Source organism: Phocoena phocoena, chromosome 16, assembly GCF_963924675.1.
Source record: "Phocoena phocoena chromosome 16, mPhoPho1.1, whole genome shotgun sequence".
Taxonomy (NCBI): Eukaryota; Metazoa; Chordata; class Mammalia; order Artiodactyla; family Phocoenidae; genus Phocoena; species Phocoena phocoena.
This window is the reverse complement of record NC_089234.1, coordinates 26,911,196-26,931,266: the sequence shown is the minus strand read 5'-3', so window position 1 is coordinate 26,931,266 and position 20,071 is coordinate 26,911,196. Positions and strand designations below refer to the sequence as shown.

The 20,071-nt window shown below is 38.7% G+C and overlaps 1 protein-coding gene across 1 annotated transcript in view; it reads left to right on the top strand.

Moving 5' to 3' along the window:
* BTRC (beta-transducin repeat containing E3 ubiquitin protein ligase) overlaps window positions 1–19,790 on the top strand; it is a 180,056-nt gene extending 160,266 nt beyond the window's left edge. The window contains exons 6-14 of the mRNA XM_065894007.1: window positions 3,893–3,989; window positions 4,640–4,777; window positions 5,249–5,367; window positions 7,189–7,438; window positions 7,935–8,053; window positions 9,263–9,373; window positions 11,242–11,320; window positions 17,280–17,472; window positions 19,460–19,790. Coding sequence (XP_065750079.1) covers window positions 3,893–3,989; window positions 4,640–4,777; window positions 5,249–5,367; window positions 7,189–7,438; window positions 7,935–8,053; window positions 9,263–9,373; window positions 11,242–11,320; window positions 17,280–17,441 — 1,075 coding nt within the window. The 3' untranslated portion in view covers window positions 17,442–17,472; window positions 19,460–19,790. The remainder of the gene's footprint in view (window positions 1–3,892; window positions 3,990–4,639; window positions 4,778–5,248; window positions 5,368–7,188; window positions 7,439–7,934; window positions 8,054–9,262; window positions 9,374–11,241; window positions 11,321–17,279; window positions 17,473–19,459) is intronic.
* The last annotated feature ends 281 nt before the right edge of the window (window positions 19,791–20,071 follow it).

Here is a 20,071-nt window from a genome sequence, read left to right as displayed (position 1 = left end):
GAAGACTTTAGAATTTCTCCCAAATTCAATTAAATTAGGAAGCAAACGCCAGGCAGTTTTGGGCTATGTAAAAATTGCATAAGTGAAAGTTATTATTTCTCCTTCCCAAATATGTTTTCTTTATTCTCACTTATTTCACTATATAGAAAACTAGAAATCTTACCTTTCATAACTAATTTCATAATTTGGAAATAAACTCTTTATATTGTATAAAAAAACAAAAAAGTATATAGTTGTATGGCATTCGAAGTCCATCATTTTGCTAAGCATGCCAGGATGAGCCTTAGAAATAGAGGAGGCAGTTGCTTACATGGGAAAATTTTAGGGCAGCTAGGAATATTCCTCCACCCCTCAGGGGAAGAAAAAAAAAATGAAAAGAAACTCCCCTCCAAATAAGTCCTGACCTGAAATTTCAGTTGTAGAGACTTATTCCCATAGCTATAAAGGTTTTGTTCCCTGTTAAAATGTACTTTGTTCCCATTTGGACTGTAAATGACAATAAGCCTTTATCACACCTTGAGACTTTACAAAGTCTCTTTTTTTGAAGGCAGGGAGAACAAGAAGTAGATGGACAGGTCTTGACACATACGTGTGAAAATGCCAAAGATAAATGTAGGCTCCACAGTTTTGCTTAGGGTTGGCACTAAAGATCTATTATGTTAGTTACACAGAAGAAAAAACCAAGTGAGATCATTGAACCAGACGGCTTTTTGGCCTTTTAAAAGGGTGTGTGAAGGTATAGCTGAGAAATAATTCAGGATTCAGCACCAATTATCACTCTTCCCTCTATCTCTTCAACCACAGAAACCCATTCCTGCTCTTTTGAGGATCCTTCAGAGTTCTGACTGTATTCCTTTGTCTTTGGCCATATTTATCAGCTTGATACAGACCCATGAAATTTCAAATATTTGTTCACCCCATGAAGATCGCCTCCAGTATCCCCTTCACATTCTGTGGCTGCTTATTTTTACATGTTGCCTTTCTTCCTGTGTTAGTTGTCCTTCCCCACTTAAAAAAAAAAATTAATCTATGATCACTTTTTCATTTTTTTCTTGCAGGTTGTCTTAACCAAGCCTCCTTTGTCAATAAAGTCTGTTATACTACCTTTCCCCAAATACTGTCTTTGAAAGTTTCTTCCATTTCTTCCAACCAAAAATAAATAAATACAGTTTTCTAAAAAAGCTTTGGGTTTAATTTCCACTCTACTGTTGTATTTTATATCTAGATGAATTTGACACTCTGCCCCTAGGACATGAACTTTTATTTTCTCTCTTGAATAATACTGAATATTCTCTCTGCTCAGTAATGGTAACTCTTAAAAGTATAATAAAAGACCACTTGGGAAAAGTCCATTTTCTTAATCAGCAGATCACATTTTATGATAATATTCTGAATTTAATATTTAGCATTTATCATGTCCTCACACTCTCAGAAGTACTAGGCATTTCAATAGAAGTGGTTCCTGTTGTCAAAGAGCTTCCATCATAAAAGGTTTTGACTTACAAAATAAATATAGACTGAGAAACCAGTTTTCAACACTTAGCCACCCTTTTTTGTGGCACCTTTGATTCAAAGAAACTCAAATACTTTAGCAAGGTGTGATAAATACAGTGGGGTAGAAAATGAGATCAGAGGTTTGTATGATTTCTTTTTCCTTAGGGTATAGTTTCATTGCATATGAAGAAAATCCTGGGGTGCTTGTATACGATTGCCAGAGATTAAAAGGAGGACAGGAATCTCTGAGAAATGGTGGGCATTGAGAGACAATAAAGTAGTTAGGGCTTCCCTGGTGGCGCAGTGGTTAAGAATCCGCCTGCCAATGCAGGGGTCGTGGGTTTGAGCCCTGGTCCGGGAAGATCCCAATGCTGTGGAGCAACTAAGCCTGCGAGCCACAACTACTGAGCCCACGCGCCACAACTACTGAAGCCTGCACGCCTAGAGCCTGTGCTCTGCAACTAGAGAAACCACCACAACGAGAAGCCCACACACTGCAACAAAGAGTTAGCCCCCACTCGCTGCAACTAGAGAAAGCTCGCGCACAGCAGCGAAGACCCAACGCAGCCAAAAATAAATAAATAAATAAAAATTTAAGAAACAAACAAAAAAACCCACCAGAGATATAAAGTAATTAAGAGTGTGGCCTCTGAAGTCAGACTTAGATTCAAATCCCAGGTCTCCTCACTAGCTGTGTGACCTTGGGCAAGTTGCTTAGCCTCCCTGACATTTGATTTCTTCATCTGCCAAATGAATATAGTGGTTCTTACCTCATTAAAGGATGTTGACGGTGAAACTATTAAATTGTAATTATTGACCAGATTTTTTTTTTTTTGCTGAGCTGTGCAGCTTGTGTGATCTTAGTTCCCCCACTAGGGGTTGAACTCGGGCCCCCAGCAGTGGAAATGCCGGGTCCTAACCACTGGACCGCCAGAGAAATTCCCTATTAACCAGATTAGAACCTCTTCATTCAAAATCGGTTTGCCTGCAATATGTTTATAGAATAATATTGTTCAGAGAAGTGTATCTTGAAGCCCAAATTATTTCATAATGTGTCTTGTTTGCCCTTTTCTTTATGTTGATATATCATGTTTCTTGTTCCTATTAGTCCCTTTAAAAAAAAAAATATTGTTTTAGCTTCTCTGTTGCAGATTATCCTTTTTGTATCAACACAGAAGTCAGAGCCAGCTACCTTCCTGATAGGAAATTTTCTCAACTAATTTTCAAGGTGTATAATAGGAAGAGGGCAGGAGAGAAGTGTTCCTAGAGACACTGAACAATTAATTATTTTGTAATGGAGCTATAGAGGGAGGAGTGGATGACTGGCCCAGAGAAAACATGATTTCTCTGGTGCCAGGATTACACTCAGAGGCATTTCTGCCTATCTCCACTTTGCAAGGCACAGTGCCAATGAGAACAGCAGTTAGTACACCCATAGTGGGGTTTACTAGCTTACACACCGTGTTTGGTGGGTTCTTAACTTCAGGATGAGGAATTAAGTTTTTTACCCAGCAGGAAGTGATTGCCATTTACTGATTTTTTTTTGTAGCAAAGATCTAGCTTGGGATATGAGTATTCCAGAGATGTTCTGTCATAAGGAAGGAGATGCTAACAAATGTTGCTCACTGGAATCAAGGAAAGGCAATAAAATCCATGTATGTATGTACATAGCCAGGAACACACCTGTGAAAGTCAATTTTGTGCCTTAGACTGGACAGCACAGTGCTCTTAGGCATTTCTTTTTTTAATCTGCTTTCATAATTGTTGCTGGATACTCCTGTGGTCCCTTTGTTTTCTGTCAAAATTGCTCCTTTTAAAGCATAGCTACACTGATCACCAGCAGCCTGGGTGCCTGAGCCGCCAACACACCTTACCCCATATAACTGGAGACTAGAAAAAGTGATCTCTGTGACAGAGCCATTCCTGCTGCCCACAATGCTAGGCTCCACTGACACTGGCACCGCTTTACTCAGTGAAAAAAAAGTCTTTGGGGCATGTGCCTAGTTCAAAGGTGGTAGTTATCACTAACAAAATTTTCAAAAGATAAGGCCAATGAACCTGTCTGTACAGTGGTCTGATAGTCAATAGATGAATTCTGAATGTGTGCATTCCATTTGTCTATTGACATAATATTCCTGAAGGCCTGACACTCTGATGTTCTATACTAGAAATCATCATGTTTTACCCAAAAGCAAATCAATGTTGGCAGAGTTCCTTTGAGCCCAGAAAGTTCCTCTTTGACATGGACTCTTGAAATTGAGCTTAACTTCACACCTCTCCAGGCTAGTTATGGAGATTATATGGAATGGTAACTGTGAAAACACTTTGAAGAAATAGGAAGTTCCTTGTAAATGTATAATATTATGATTTTTATTGGGAAATATTTGTTGTTTTTTAGGGGACAGTATTTATTCAAAAACAAACCTCCTGATGGGAATGCTCCTCCCAACTCTTTTTATAGAGCACTTTATCCTAAAATCATACAAGATATTGAGGTAAGAATCTATGTATATTTGGGTATTTGCCAAATACTAGAGAATCATCAACATTCTTCAGTAACAGCATTGTTAAAGCAAACCCATTAGGGTTTATTGTGTGGGTTAAAAATCAATTTCTTTACAAGTGAGTAGGATAGGTAAAATATAGTAAATTCCCAGGCAAAAAAAATTTTAAGCTTTTAAAAACTGTTTACTGATAGATAAATAGATGAGAGAATACGATAACAGCAGTGAAACTGCTAAAGTTGCACTTATAAGCCATTATTCAAATATCTTCTGAATTGAGCCTCTGTGGAAGTTCACTGGTAGAAATGGCCACCACAAATGAAAGATGAGCACTGAGTAGGTAACCTCATGTGGTTCATAGCTTGCCCTCTGTTGGTGAACTGTCTCTTTCTAGCAGGTTTATTATTTAGTTCAACGAGTTATATACAGGAGAGTTCTAGGAAATAAATCTTTAATTACTTTGCACATGGAAAAATGTTTTACAGCGTTAAATAGTGGCTTTTTTTTAAAAATGCCTTAAGTTTTATATATCCAGTAGAGTAAAGCATTGAGCATTTGTCATTGGTTACCATGAAAGTCAGATAAGAGCTTAGTTTTAGTCCTCTCCTAATTATTGCTTCTTTACCATTCCTTCTTCTCAGACAATAGAATCTAATTGGAGATGTGGAAGACATAGCTTACAGAGAATCCACTGCCGAAGTGAAACAAGCAAAGGAGTTTATTGTTTACAGTATGATGATCAGAAGATAGTAAGCGGCCTTCGAGATAACACAATCAAGGTGAGGTCTCTTCAGTTATGGGAAGGTAGCAGAAGGGGTGAGGATGACCACAGTATAAAGCAATCAAGCATAAACTCTAAGCAGTATTTCCAGAAAGTAAGAGTTTTAGATTGTTTCCAGTCCAAAAGCCAAAATTTCCTTAAAGGAAAAATGCCTGCTTCCCTCCAGAAACGCATGCAAATGGATAGGGCTAGGGTTAAATTCTCTTCTTGAAGTGCACTGAATGGGCTATTACTCTTTTGGCCTTCACATAATTATAGGCTACCGCTGTTCCTTAATGAAAAGGATAAAGTCTGCGTTAGTACTGAAGCCACATATATATAGGTGCTTAGCTATACGTATAGGAAAGAATGCATTCCACACTACTCTGGGCTTTGATTCTTTTGGGGAATCAAACACATAATAGAGCCAGCAAGTCCCTGCAGCACCCCATTATCATGATGATCAAAAGGATCTTGTTTGCCATCCTAGATCTGGGATAAAAGCACATTGGAATGCAAGCGAATTCTCACAGGCCACACAGGTTCTGTCCTGTGTCTCCAGTATGACGAGAGGGTGATCATAACTGGATCATCGGATTCCACAGTCAGGTAGAAAATTTCAAATGATCTTTTGAACTCTGAAATAATCAGATTCACTCTGTTCTGTCTTAGATAGTAATTTTGTATGTATTTGCATGAACACAGTTATGAAACTTCATAACCAAAACAGAATAAACAACCAGCTCTCCCCATCACTGTGTCAGTCTAAAACTAGAAAACTTGATTTAGGAATGGTTACGGTAAGTTTACATTTTTGTACATTTAAGAAACTACAGGGACTTCCCTTGTGGTGCAGTGGTTAAGACTGTTTGCAGTGCCAATCCAGGCGGCCCCAGTTCTATCCCTGGTCAGGGAACTAGATCCCACGTGCCGCAACTAAGACCAGGCACAGCCTAAATAAATAAATAAATAAATAAATAAAAACAATTTAATTACAAAAAAAAAGAAACTACATATTCTATTTTGATTTGGGGGAATCATCTATTACAGAAACTTGGTATACCTTGCATTTCTTACAAAAGCCACCTCATGGGGGAATGACATGAATGGAATGAAGCCTTCCTTTCAAGTGGTTATAACTGTAGTACAGGCATGCGTATCTCCTTTAAAATGTGTACAGGTGAGCAAAGCTCTCTCTTTGTCAACCCCTCCCCTGCTGTCCCTGCAGTTTTTAATTGCAAGCTTCACTCAGGGAGGGACCTTCAATTTCCAGAGGCATTAGTGATTTGATGACACAGCCATTATGCTGCTGGAGTCCACTGTAGCTTGAGTTCTGGGTACTAGCAGCACTACTGGAAACCTCTGTTAGGAATTTTGCCTTGAGCTAAAGGATTTAGCAAACATAATGCATCAAAAGTAACTTTAAAAAAATAGGGAAAAAAGCAGTTAACTGCATTGTTAGATTCTCTGAAGTTAAATGTTTACCATTCCAAGTTATCCTCTGTGAATAGAAAAGGCCATTCCTGTTTCTTGTCTTTTGACTTAAAGGCACAGCAAATTCTGTTCTTAGAGTTATCAACATTTAACATTTATTGGTGCTTGTGGAGTGCCTCAAGGAAGCTGAAAGATTGTAAAGGCTAACATCATTTATAGGACAAGGGAAAAAATGATTTTCTAAAAGAGGGTTAAACTGAAAAAAGAAATACAATGTGTTGTAAAAAACAAAGTAAATATACAAAAATAGAGTGATCAAAGTAAACTATACCTGCACAAAAAATTCTCAAGCTATCCAAGGGTCGCACACTCTGCTGTGAAGCCCATATTGATATTGGGATGGCTGTTCTTGATCCCTACACTCATTTAAAGCACAGAAATGGGGCCTTACATTTAGAGTCTAGATAATTTTAGGCCTTGATCTATGTGGTGAAAAGGTCCAGCATCATCAAACTCACATCCGTAGTAGTAAGTCAGTCTGTTAGGGAAGCTTCTTGGCCTATGTCAGTCTAGGACCTGAGGGCTGTCTGTGGGACCACCAATGCTGTAGTTATTAATCAGATTCCCAGTTTAAAATGTAACAGATTGAATGTTAGAAGGTTTATGATAATCTTGAAGTCTGTGGCCAATTCTCTGGTGATGGTCGCTGCAACCTCATTCCAGCCCCCTGAAACTAGCCCAGATTTCACATTGACAGCATCCCATCCCCTTCCTCTTCCTTCTCTCCCAGTCCAGCCCTCTGTCTACCACTTCCCCATGGTCCATCAGTACACTTTAACTCAGCTCAACTTCAGAGCTGCAGAAGGAAAGTAGGGTGTAACATTAACTATGAGAATAGGGTGGGAAGGGTGGGGAGTGAGGTGGTCCAATACTTGTAATAGATTGTAGCATGAGCTCCTCCTCAATCTCGGATAACCTTAATGTTGTTTGTTCCAGGGTGTGGGATGTAAATACAGGTGAAATGCTAAACACATTGATTCACCATTGTGAAGCAGTTCTGCACTTGCGTTTCAATAATGGCATGATGGTGACCTGTTCCAAAGACCGTTCCATTGCGGTGTGGGATATGGCCTCCCCAACTGACATCACCCTCAGGAGGGTGCTTGTTGGACACCGAGCTGCAGTCAATGTCGTGGACTTTGATGACAAGTACATCGTTTCTGCATCTGGGGATAGGACTATAAAGGTAAAAAGGCATTTTTCAGTAAGTCCCCAACTTAGAAAAAGGAAGTTCATGTGGAAATCTGCTCAAGGGCAGTTTCATACTTAACCCTCACTGTAGAATACTTAATATTTAAATCAAATACTAGTTTATGCGTAAAAAGGTAATGAGTGAGATAGGTTGTGTGACAATTTGAATTAGGTTTTTATTCCTATAAATAATGGTGAGTATGAAAAGGGCAGGGGTAAATTTAGGTTCAAGAAAATTTGTCTGCAAGACCAGACTAACCCCATAAGAGTACATCAATTTGAGGATTCTCATGTGATAGCAGCCAGCTACAAATTAGCCGTATATTACTATGAATTAAACTTGTCATTTTTTGGTTTGATTTGGATTGGTTTGAAAAGTTGAATTCCCCCTATTAGTTCAGTCCTATTTTCTGCCTCCCAAAAACTCCAGTTGCCATAGATTTTACTAGTGAAAGCACCAGATCAACTGCCAAATGCTATTTTTATTTCAGGTATGGAACACAAGTACTTGTGAATTTGTAAGGACCTTAAATGGACACAAACGTGGAATTGCCTGTTTGCAGTACAGAGACAGGCTGGTCGTGAGTGGCTCATCTGACAACACTATCAGGTGAGCAGCAATTGCCCTTACCCAGAAGGGATCACTGTTATCCTGCCATTCATTGTTTGTGCACAGATCAAACAGATTTTCAACTGTGTTAAGTTTATAATAAAACATTTTTCAGTTTCTGTAGCTTCTTACAGATCAAAAGTTTGCCCCAAGCAGAGAGGCAGCATAGCAAAGCCTTTTGTTGATGTGTTTCCTTCCTGTAATACTTTTTTATCACCATATAGACCTATTTAAAAAGAACTGCTTGAAAGAGGAAGTGAGCAAGAGAGATAAAAATGGAGGCTGAAGGCCCTTCTCTTTAAATTTCTCCTGTCTTCAGTTGAAAAGTGCTAATAAATAGCTAAAGGCCTTTTCTCTTTGCCACTGTTCTAAAAAAAGAAAAGAGATTTGTTTCCCTGCTAGAAATTGTGCATTTTGTTTTCTTAGCATTACATAATTAGCCAGGGAGTTACCAGTCTTTGAAATTATGAAGAAATTATGAAGAATCCACAAGTTGAAGTACTTTTTGGTATTTATCCTTCATGAAGATGAATGACACTCATATGAATAGAATTTGGAAGATTTATCAACCCTCTCCCCCTCCTTCAAAGAGGTACTAAGGAATGAAAAGGCCATTGAAAAAACAACAGATAGATATTGTTACATCTAAGGAAATTAGCATTCCTAGAAATCCTTTGGATTGGTCAGAAAGCATACATAATTTAAATTAGTATATAAAAGTTTTTGAGAACTTACTTTGCATTTCCATTACATGAGAAAAACTGTCCTGGACAGTGGGGTGACAGTGGAGAGTGTCCTCAGTGACAAAGGTGGACATACTTTGTGAGGGCAGGATGTCACTGATACTGCGTCTCATTCTTATTAATTGTGATTTTAGGAAACATTATTTTTCTTGGCTTGGTCATTTCCTTCATAGGCAACTGTGTACATTGAATTCATCTTTTATATTCCTTGGTGACCCTGATTACAGAATTATATGAAGGTTGGTGCTTTGAAAATATATACTGCATATTTGAACTTAAATCGTACATTTTTCTGCTTATACGGCAGAAAAGAAATAAATTACACTGAAAGTAACACATTTGTGTATGAGTGTTGATTGATTTTATTTTTTGGATATTTTAAAAGATGTATGAAGTATGTTATTATAACATTCCAAGCTTAGAAAAGAATACCTGAAAATTCACTTGACTCAATTTTCTCTTTTAGATTATGGGACATAGAATGTGGTGCATGCTTACGAGTGTTAGAAGGCCATGAGGAATTGGTGCGCTGTATTCGATTCGATAACAAGAGGATAGTCAGTGGAGCCTATGATGGGTGAGTTTGCTAACAGCGTTTTTTAAAAATCTGCCTGTTAATCTCTCCTGCCTTAGAATGTTAAATATAACCTTTCCTTGTCTCTAAAAGATTATAGATATCACAGAAAAAATCTGATACAATATTTCTTGTGTCTAATCCATATATTCACCTCTCCTTTGTTTACTCTTTTCTAAAATATGCTTCCCAATCATTTAATTGTACTTGTTTGCTCATGAATTTCATTAATATTTTGGCTTTTTGGTTATATATTTATCCGTTTTGCCGTATAAAGCAAAGAACTGGGTAAACCCACTATATCAGGATATGAATATAAAATAGTGACTTATTAATAAAGCTGAAATGTTGGAGGGCAATATCTTGAGGGTGGGGTGGCACTTAGTATGGTACAGTCTTGAATTTTTATCCCTCTTAGTGATTCCTAAAAGTACAGCCCTCTTGTCCTCACTTCTAGCATTTCAGTCACAATGAGTTAAGTAATCTTTACTTTCCTTCAGTCTGATTTCGAATGGTCATAGAGTCCATTCATGTTGTGGATAGATCCCATGTCCAGCAATGCTAATAAGCACATAGTAAATTCTTACAAAAGTCTATTCACTTATGAAGTGCTCTCTATCATTTCTCCTCATCAAGGTGCCTGATTTGGGGAAGTAGAAGGTCACAGTTCAAATATTGACAGCTTTTTATTTTATTCTATTTTATTTTAATATTTAGCTCTGCCGGGTCTTAGTTGCAGCACGTGGGATCTTTTTAGTTGTGGCATGTGGGATCTAGTTCCCTGACCAGGGATCGAACCCAGGCCCCCTGCCTTGGGAGTACAGAGTCTTAACCACTGGACCACCAAGGAGGTCCCTGGCAGCTTTTGTAAATATCAGAAACTAACTTACAACATTATCTTAGTTTATGAGCTGGCTATACTGATATATTAAGACAATTCTTTTTTTTTTTTTTTTTTTTTTTTTTTTTGCGGTACGCGGGCCTCTCACTGTTGTGGCCTCTCCCGTTGCGGAGCACAGGCTCCGGACGCGCAGGCTCAGCGGCCATGGCTCACGGGCCCAGCCGCTCCGCGGCATGTGGGATCTTCTCGGACCGGGGCACGAACCCGTGTCCCCTGCATCGGCAGGCAGACTCTCAACCACTGCGCCACCAGGGAAGCCCGACAATTCTTAAGTAAATGTTAAGAGACCCACTTCCTCTGCTTTGAGTCAGCCATCACTGTTCTACCCTTGGGAAATTGTTCAGGGTATGATGACATGTTCCAGATAAGTCCAAGGTTGTATTTTCTCATTGCCCTGGTTTTGATCTATACCCACTTTTCTTGGGTTTTGTCTGTTATTAATACTTACCTTGAGGAGACATGACCTATACTTGATTTATAGAAGGGCTATACTTTTCTTATTTAAATCAAAATATGAGGATTTGCTTATATCAACTCCAGAGCTCTTAAATGGACCCCAGTCCTCTGATATGTGTGACGTGAGCCATTCTTAGAATTGACCAGAAAGAAGATGCCTCAGAGTTATAGGTTTCTACGTCTAAGTGATCTCTTCTATCATTAAGAGTTCTAATGTATGGATATAAGAACTCCTTTTGGCCCAAAGTATGGTGTAACTTTACCATTCACTCTCTTCAGTTTGGTTAAAGCTAACCTGTTTGTCGTTTTTAGGTTAATCACGTACATTTTCCACTTTTAAGAATGAATGCAAGGACTGAGTCTCCAAAACAAAAAAGTTTTTGTATATTCCTGTGAGCTGCACTTATAAACTATCTTCGCCGTACATATTTATTGCCGTGACTTTTTACTGTTCTTCCTGTGTTCCCTTAATTTTGCTTTTAACTAAGATTTTTGTCCCCTTTTTGATCTTTAGAAAAATTAAGGTGTGGGATCTTGTAGCTGCTTTGGACCCCCGTGCTCCTGCAGGAACTCTCTGTCTACGGACCCTTGTGGTAAGAGCCTTATTGTTTAGAGGGGTTTGGGGAGCAGGAAGGGAAAGAAATTAACTGATGTGCTGTGGAATACAGAGCTGGATTTGATAGCTAGAACTTCACAAAGCCTACTACTAAGTGGAAAGGCAACCAATACATGACAATAAAATATGTTTATATAGCTGCCTTTCATCCAAAAGTGCTTTAGAGACTGTATATGGAGAAGAATGTGGCAGCTGTTCAACAGCTGCACGGCAACTCTACACACAGTTTAGTACAGGAAGTGAATAAGAATTCTCTATCCGCCAGAAACAGTAGGGGGTACTTAGGGAGAGAGAACATAATTACTCAATTGGAACCTGTCCAGAATCTGAGGACCTGCACACCTGTGCCTGCAAAAAGTGCCAGGGGAGTCTGTGTGAACCCCCTGGTCAGCCCCTGAGTTACGCTTCCTGTTTAAGGCATGCTGTCTGCAGCAATTTAAATCTCATCTCTTTTATACTAATATACCCCCTTGCCCAAACATCTTGATATTTGGGCAAAGAAGTGACATAGAAGGAAGAATGTCACCTCAAAAGCACCAAGTTCTTTATCGTGGTGTTAGCCAAAGGCCCAGATCAGAAAATGGCTTAAGGTTTGAAAGCTGCTTCCATTAGAAAAAGATTAAGTGGGACGCCAGGGAGGACAAATCTTTTGCACAATTCAGGGAAAAGATGAGAGCAAGCATTTGAAGCCCAGTGTTCTGAATCCTGACTCTCAACATTTAGGCAGCCTCTGCTTTGGAGAAGAGGGAGATGCATTTCTTTGTCTTCCTTGTTGGATTTAAAGCTCATTCTTATAGCACCAGACCTGCTTTACCTGCATGTTTCACACATGGTTTTTAAAGTGTGTGCTTTAATTCATTTGATTTTTGAAGTATAATTTACATACAGCAAAATTTGTCCCTTTTTTAGTGTACTTCTATGAATTTTGCAATTGTGTAAACACCACAGTCAAGATATAGAACATTTCCATCACCCCAAAAATGATACCCCTTCATATTAATCCCCTCTCCTCAACCCCTAGCAACTGTCCCTATAGTTTTGCTATGAGTGTCATATAAATTAAATCATATTTATGTAGCTTTTTGCATTTGGCTTTTTTCACTTCTTTTGAGATTCATCCACATTGTTGCATGTGTTAATACTTTGTTCCTTTATTGCTGAGTGGTATTCCATTGTATGGATGAATTAATTATTCATTCACCAGTTTAAGGACATGTGGAATGTTTTCAGTCTTTGGTGATACTGAAAACATTCCCATACAGGCTTTTGTATGTACATTTTTTTCTTTCATTTCTCTTGGGTAAATACCTAGGAGTATGATTTCTGAATATATATTTAAATTTAAAAGAAACCACCAAGCTGTTTCCCAAAGTAGCATTTTGGGAGTTTGCAAATGCAAACCACTTTACATTTCCACTAAACAATGTGTGAATGTCCAATTTTTCCACATCCTTGACAGGACTTGGTGTTGTCAGTTTTTAAAAACATTACAGCCATTTGAGTAGGTGTGTAGTGGTTGTAGTTTTAATTTACATTTCTGTGATAGCTAATGGTATAGAACATCTTTTCATGTGCTTCTTTTGAAGTGTCTTCACATCTCATCCTCATTTATTTATTGAGTTGTCTTACTAAGTTTTTAAAAACATTTATTGTGGTATAATAGACATACAATAACATGAGCATATTTAAGTATACAACTTGCTAAATTTTGACGTATTTACAAAACAGTGAAAACATCACTTCAGCCAAATAATGAACATATCCTCATGCCCCCTATTACATAGTAATCCCTCCTTCCCATCCCACCCCACTTTTCCTTGCTCCTATCCCCAGGCAGCCACTGATCTTCTTTCTGTCAGTATTGATTAGTTTACATTTTCTAGTGTTTTATAAATGTAATCATAACAGTATGTACTCTTTTTTGCCTGTTTCATTTCACAAAGCATAATTATTTTGAGATTCACCCATGTTGTTCATATAGAGCAATTTTCCTTTTTGAAAATTGCTGAGGAATATCCCATTGTATGGTTATATCAAAATTTATTTATCCATTTGCCAATTGATGAAAATTTAGGTTATTTCCAGTTTGGGCCTATTACAAATAAAGTTTCTATAAACATTTATGTACAAGTCTTTGTATGAACATATATTTTCATTTCTCTGGGATAAATCCTAGAAACAGAATGGCTAGGTCACACGGTAAGCATATTATTAATATTTTTAGCAACTGCCAAACTGTTTTCCAAAGCATTGTACAGTTTAACATGGTAGTACAACTGTGCATGAGAGTTCCAGTTACTCCATACCCTCACCAATACTTACTACAGTCTTTTTTGAATCCTTCTAATAAGTGTGTCATTGTACTGCATTGTGATCTTAATTTTATATCCCTAATGTTAATAATGTTGAGCATCTTTTTTTTTTTTTAAAGGGGGACTTTTAAAAAAAATTTATTTATGTTTGGCTGCATTGGGTTTTCATTGCTATGTGCAGGCTTTCTCTGGTTGCAGCAAGTGGGGGCTACTCTTCGTTGCCATGTGCAGGCTTCTCATTGAGGTGGCTTCTCTTGTTGGAGGGCACAGGCTCTAGGCACGCGGGCTTCAGTAGTTGTGGTACACAGGCTCAGTAGTTGTGGCTCGCAGGCTCTAGAGCACAGGCTCAGTAGTTGTGGTACACGGGCTTAGTTGGTACACAGGCTTAGTTGCTCCACGCCATGTGGGATCTTTCCAGACCAGGGATTGAACCTGTGTTCCCTGCATTGGCAGGCAGATTCTTAACCACTGCGCCACCAGAGAAGCCCCAGTGTTGAGCATCTTTTCATATGTTTATATGCCATCCATATATCTACTTTGCTGAAGTGTTTGAATGTTTTGCCCATTTTAAAAATTGAGTGGCTTTCTGATTATTGAGTTTTAAGATTCTTTTGCATATTCAGCATACAAGTCCTTTGTTAGGTATGTGATTTGCAAATATTTTTTTTCCAGTCCATGGTTTGTTTTTTTATTCCCTTTAAAGTATCTTTTGAAGAACAGAAATTAATTTTGATTAAGTCCAGTGTGTCAATTTTTCTGTTAGGGATTATGTTATTAGCTATTATATCTTTAAAAAAAATTTATTTGCCTAATCCAAAGTCACAAAGATTTTCCCCTCTATTTTCTTCAAGAAGTTTTATACTTTGAGGTTTTACATTTTAGTCAGTGATTCATTTTGAGTTAGTTTTTGCGGATGGTACAAGGTATGGATCAGAGTTCATATGGATATCCGATTGTTCCACCTCCATTTATTCAGAAGACTATCCTTTTTGTCTTCGTCTTCTTTTTTTTTTAGATTTTTATGTTTTATTTATTGCTGTAGAACAACTGCCTGACATAGAGAAGATACCATTAATGGCTTTGGAGATTTGTTTCCCCTTTTTCTTCTTAATAGCAGCTTTGTCAAAAACAAATTGACCATATATGTGTGGGTCTACTTACGGACCTACTCAGTTCCATTGCTCTTTTTGTCTATCTTGATGCCAATATTATGCTATCTTGGTTACTGCAGCTTTTTAATAACCCTTGAAGTCAAGTAGCGTTAAGTCATTCAACTGTGTTCTTTTTCAAAGTATTTTGGATTCTTTGAATTTTCATGTGAATTTTAGAATCTGTTTGCCAGTTTCAACAACAAAAAGTCTGCTGAGATTTTCATTGGGATCATGTTGAATCTAGATAGATTTGGCAAGAATTGACTTCTTAACAATATTAAATTTTCTTTTAAATAAAGACCATTTATTTAGGTCTTTTAAAATTTCTCAGCAATGTTTTATAGCTTTCAATGTAAAGGTCTTATACATCTTTTGTCATATTTATCCTTAAGTATTTGTTATTTTTAATGCTATTATAAATGGTATTTAAAATTTTTGATTTCTGTATTGTTCACTGCAAGTATGTACAAATACACTTCTTTTCCAATCTGTGTACCTTCCATTTTTCTTTTTTGTTTTATTGTACTGACCATCAGTACAGTGCTCAAAAGAATTGGTAAGAGTGGGTGTCCTTATCTTTGGGAAAAGGCATTTGGTCTTTTACCATTTTATATATACTTTTATATAGATATATGTTAGCTATAGATTTTTCATAGATACATTATCAGAGGATTAGGAGGTTCCCTTCAGTTCCCAGATTGCTGAGAGCTTTTATTAGGAATGGATGTTGGGTTTTTTTGTTTGTTTGTTTTTTGCGGTATGCAGGCCTCTCACTGTTGTGGCCTCTCCCGTTGCGGAGCACAGGCTCCGGACACGCAGGCTCAACGGCCATGGCTCACGGGCCCAGCCACTCTGCGGCATATGGGATCTTCCCAGACCAGGGGAAGAACCCGCAACCCCTGCATCGGCAGGCGGACTCTCAACTACTGTGCCACCAGGGAAGCCCTGGATGTTGGTTTTTGTTAAATGCTTTTATCTGCATCCATTGAGGTGACCATATGGTTTTCACCTTTATTCTGTTAATTGCTGTATTACATTGATTTTTGATATTAAACTTTGCATCACTACAGATCCCATGGACATTAAAAGGATTCTAATAAAGGAATACTGTGAACAACTCTATGCCCCCAGAACTGATAACCCAGATGAAATGGACCAATCCCTTGAAAGATACAATCTTCTACAACTTAGGAAGAAATAGACATTCTGAATAGACCTATACCTCTTAAAGAAATTTAATAAATAATTAATAACCTTCCAAAACAGAAAACACCAAGCCCAGATGGGTTCACTGGTGAATTCTATTAAATGTTGAAGGAAGAAATTATACCAATTCTCTATAATTTCCTCCAGAAGATAGAAGCAGAGTGAATACTTGGTACCTAATTCTGTGAGGCCGGCATTACCCTAATACTGAAACCAAACAAAGATATAACAAGAAAAGAAAACTACAGACCAGTATGTCTTATGAACACAGATGCTCATCTATCTAATGAGCTAATTTACATCTTGTAAAGAATATATAATAGTGCAGCCTCTATGGAAAACAGTATGGTGGCTCCTCAGAATATTAATGATAGAATTACTGTGTGATCCAGCACTCCCACTTCTGGGTGTATATCCAAAAAAATTAAAAGCAGGATCTCAAAGAGATCTTTGCATACTCATGTTCATAGCAGTATTACTCATAATAGCCAAGAGGTTGAAGCAACCCAAGTATCCATTGATAGATGAATGTACACACAAAATGTGGTGTGTTTGTGTGAATATATATATATATACACACACACACACACACACACACAGAGAGAGAGAGAGAGAATGGAATAGAATAGAATATTATTCAGCCTTAGAAAGGAAATACTGTCACATGCTACAACATGGATGAAACTTGAGGACATTATTCTAAGTGAAACAGGCTTATACCTGCTTATGAGAGCCAATTGTTAGACGTTCATGAATTTTGCAAGCTGGTTGAGCTCAGATGGGTAGCTTGAAATTAGCCAGGATAGAAATTTTTAGACCATAAAATGTGCAAATGCTTTTACAAATTGGGGAGAGTTAATTGATAACTATATACCAGCACACTAGTTATTATTGCTCATCGGTCCTTGGCCTCTGATTGTAAAAGAATCCTAGAAATACAGGGAAGAGGATAAACCCAGGGAGGTACTGAGGAATGTTCTCATTCAGCCTAAGTCTAGGAGAGTTAGTAATGAGAAGCTAGTGTACTATTTGACATGTATCAGCTCTAGTAAATATTACTTTGATTGTATACGAAATCAACTACCCAATATTTGACTTTTCCATCCTGCCTTTAATCCAAGTTAAGGTTTTTCTCTATATTCTTGAAACAGCTAAATGGTAGAGAAAACTATCAGCATAGCCTTTCCATAGACTCCTTTTGACAAGTTGCTGAATTTGTGTCCTTTTGATTTTGAGTAGTTCAAAAGTTTTGTTTCTGCTTCTTTAGGAGCATTCTGGAAGAGTTTTCCGACTCCAGTTTGATGAATTCCAGATTGTCAGTAGTTCACATGATGACACAATCCTCATCTGGGACTTCCTAAATGATCCAGCTGCCCAAGCTGAACCCCCCCGCTCCCCTTCTCGAACATACACCTATATCTCCAGATAAATAATCATACACTGACCTCAGACTTGCCCAGGTATGAAAAAGAATTGTGTACATAGCACTGTGGGTAGGAAATGGAACATTGGTTGTAAGGTATTGTGAGTTCATGGAGTCTTCTCATGTCCTTTATATATCCAAGTTCTGTAAAGCAGGAGCTGACACCATGAGACAGGGCTGGGGGCTGCACATTGGACACTGCCTTTGGTTGAGGTAGCCAGCCTCAGTTCTTAGATGATTCTTGAACTAGATCTAGATGATCCTTGTGTAGTAGAACTAATATTCCTGCCTCAGTAATCTAGTAGGATTTTTAAGAAAATAAAATGAGATTTGAATCAGTTTCAAAACTAAGAGTACTGACCCCAAAGCCTATGGCTTTGTAATTCCCAGATTAAACTAGCACCTTTAATGGAGACCCTTTAACCCAAGTAGATAATCTAATGTGTGAAAGGAAAAATTTCTTGGTGAAATATCGGGCTGCCTTCTCACAGCTCTGCCTTGTCAGTATCATTTGATTGTAAAAGGTAGCTTTTCTTTTATCCTTATCCGCATTCCCTACTGCCTCCAAAAAAGAAAAGAACTATTTTTTGACCTTGGAAGTAGCTCTGGAGTTGGTGAGAACTCCATATAATCTCCCACTCAAGTCTCCATCCTGTCTCTGGGGCAGGAAAAGATCCTAACATTCATCTTAATCTATAGCCATGGTATATTTAGGTCATACTTGGTGCCCTAACCAGTTCAAATATAGGTAATCACTGGTTTGGGAAAACTGTACTAGCTACTGGGGAGGATTGCCATTATTGTGATTTCTTGTTTCCCATACTTGCCTCCGTTCTTGTGCCAGAAGTACACATTTAGTACACTTTTCTGCACATCTTTCTATAGTGGTTCTTCTGACCAAGGTGTTTCATGCCCTGCTGGGCTCACTTCAGTGCTCACTTCTCTCACAGAGGACGCACTGCTTCCTCAAACAAGGCATACAGACAGGCCTAGGTGAGAATCCTAGCTGCATGCCCTTGGGCAGATAACTTCCCAGAGCCTTAGTTTCCTTATTAGTAAAATGAGAGTTGCAATACCTACCACACAGAGCTGTTGTGAGGATCCCCTTGAAATGTTATATGTAAAATTCTTAGTGCTTAGCACAGTGTCTAGCACATAACAGGCCCTCACTAAAAAGTAGCCATTAATTAGTATTAATATTGTAGTCATCATGTACCTATCCCCTCCTTTTGCCAAAATTTTCTCCTCCTTAGATTTTGATGGCATTTTGTCATTTTTAATATTCTTCCTGGCTCTCTGATTATTTATGTCTCCTTCTTTCTCTCACCCCTAAAACATAGACATCCACTAAGAGTCTGTCTCTGGCTTTTCTTCCTTATCTGAGTTCCCTGCTTTGGCTGCCTTATCTCTTCCCGAGGCTTCAGCTCTCATCTCTAATTTGTATCTGTAGTCCCAACCTCTGCCTAATCTCCAGGCCACATTTCCAGACACCACCTACACACCTGTCCTTGAAGGTACTAGGAGCACTTCTAGAGCACACATCTAACAATCAGGCTCTCCCCTCATCTACACTGCCAGTCCCCTCCAGCCAAGCAACCAGATTGGCCTCACCTCACTCCCCAACTTTTGTTGGTGGCACATTGCGTTCATGGCTACTAAGGGCTGGAGCCTCAGAGCTGTCCTTGCCCGCTCTACCATTATAGGGAGCAGCTGAAAGCTTGATGCTACACCCACCATAGTCATAATCTCTAGATATCAGAGTCACTCTACAGCCCTGACCATGTCAGTGAGCCCTGCCGAGTCACTCTACAGCCCTGACCATGTCAGTGAGCCCTGCCGAGTCCCCAAACAGGCCATGTAGCCTTTGACAGAAGCTCCTGCATGGCATGGACAGAAAGCGGGCATTAGGAAGGACCTCTGAGACTTTCCCCCAATTGACAGCTAGTTTAATATTCTTTTGCTCTTAGAGAAAGTGAGAAATATAGGAAAAGGGATTAATGACTATGTGCTCTGTTTTCGCACAGGACTCATTAAAGTTGCGGTATTTAACGTATCTGCCAATACCAGGATGAGCAACAACAGTAACAGTCAAACTACCACCCACTTTCCCCGGACTAGCTGAGGAGCAGGGCTTTAAGACTCCTGTTGGGACACAGCTGGTCTGCAGTCAACCCAGGATGGTTTACTCAGCACAGCTGACTGCTTCCGTGCTGCTATCAGAAGATGTCTTCTATCTTTTGTGAATGATTGGAACTTTTAAAACCCACCTCCCCTCCTTCTTTCCTCCTGCACCTGTTTTTTCCTCATTTGGTTCCAGACAGAGATGACATAAATATATTTAGTGTTTTGCCAGAATCTCTCTTGCTTTGCCGTTAAGCAGAAGAACTAGTTTCCTATGGAGCCTACTGGGAGACAGCCGCTTCTAAGGGACAGGGGATACAACTTCAAGCCAGACGGCACCCAGTGTCTCCCTGTAAACTGCAAGAATACCCAGCACCTGGCAAGATCTGCCCAGCCCCACTGTGCTTATGAGGAAACAGCTGTCTGTGTAGCCTCTGGGGCAAGAAAGAAAGAAAACAAGAATGTACACCCTGGAAGATCTGGGCCTCTTTCCTTCTATCTCTTTCTCTGTTTCT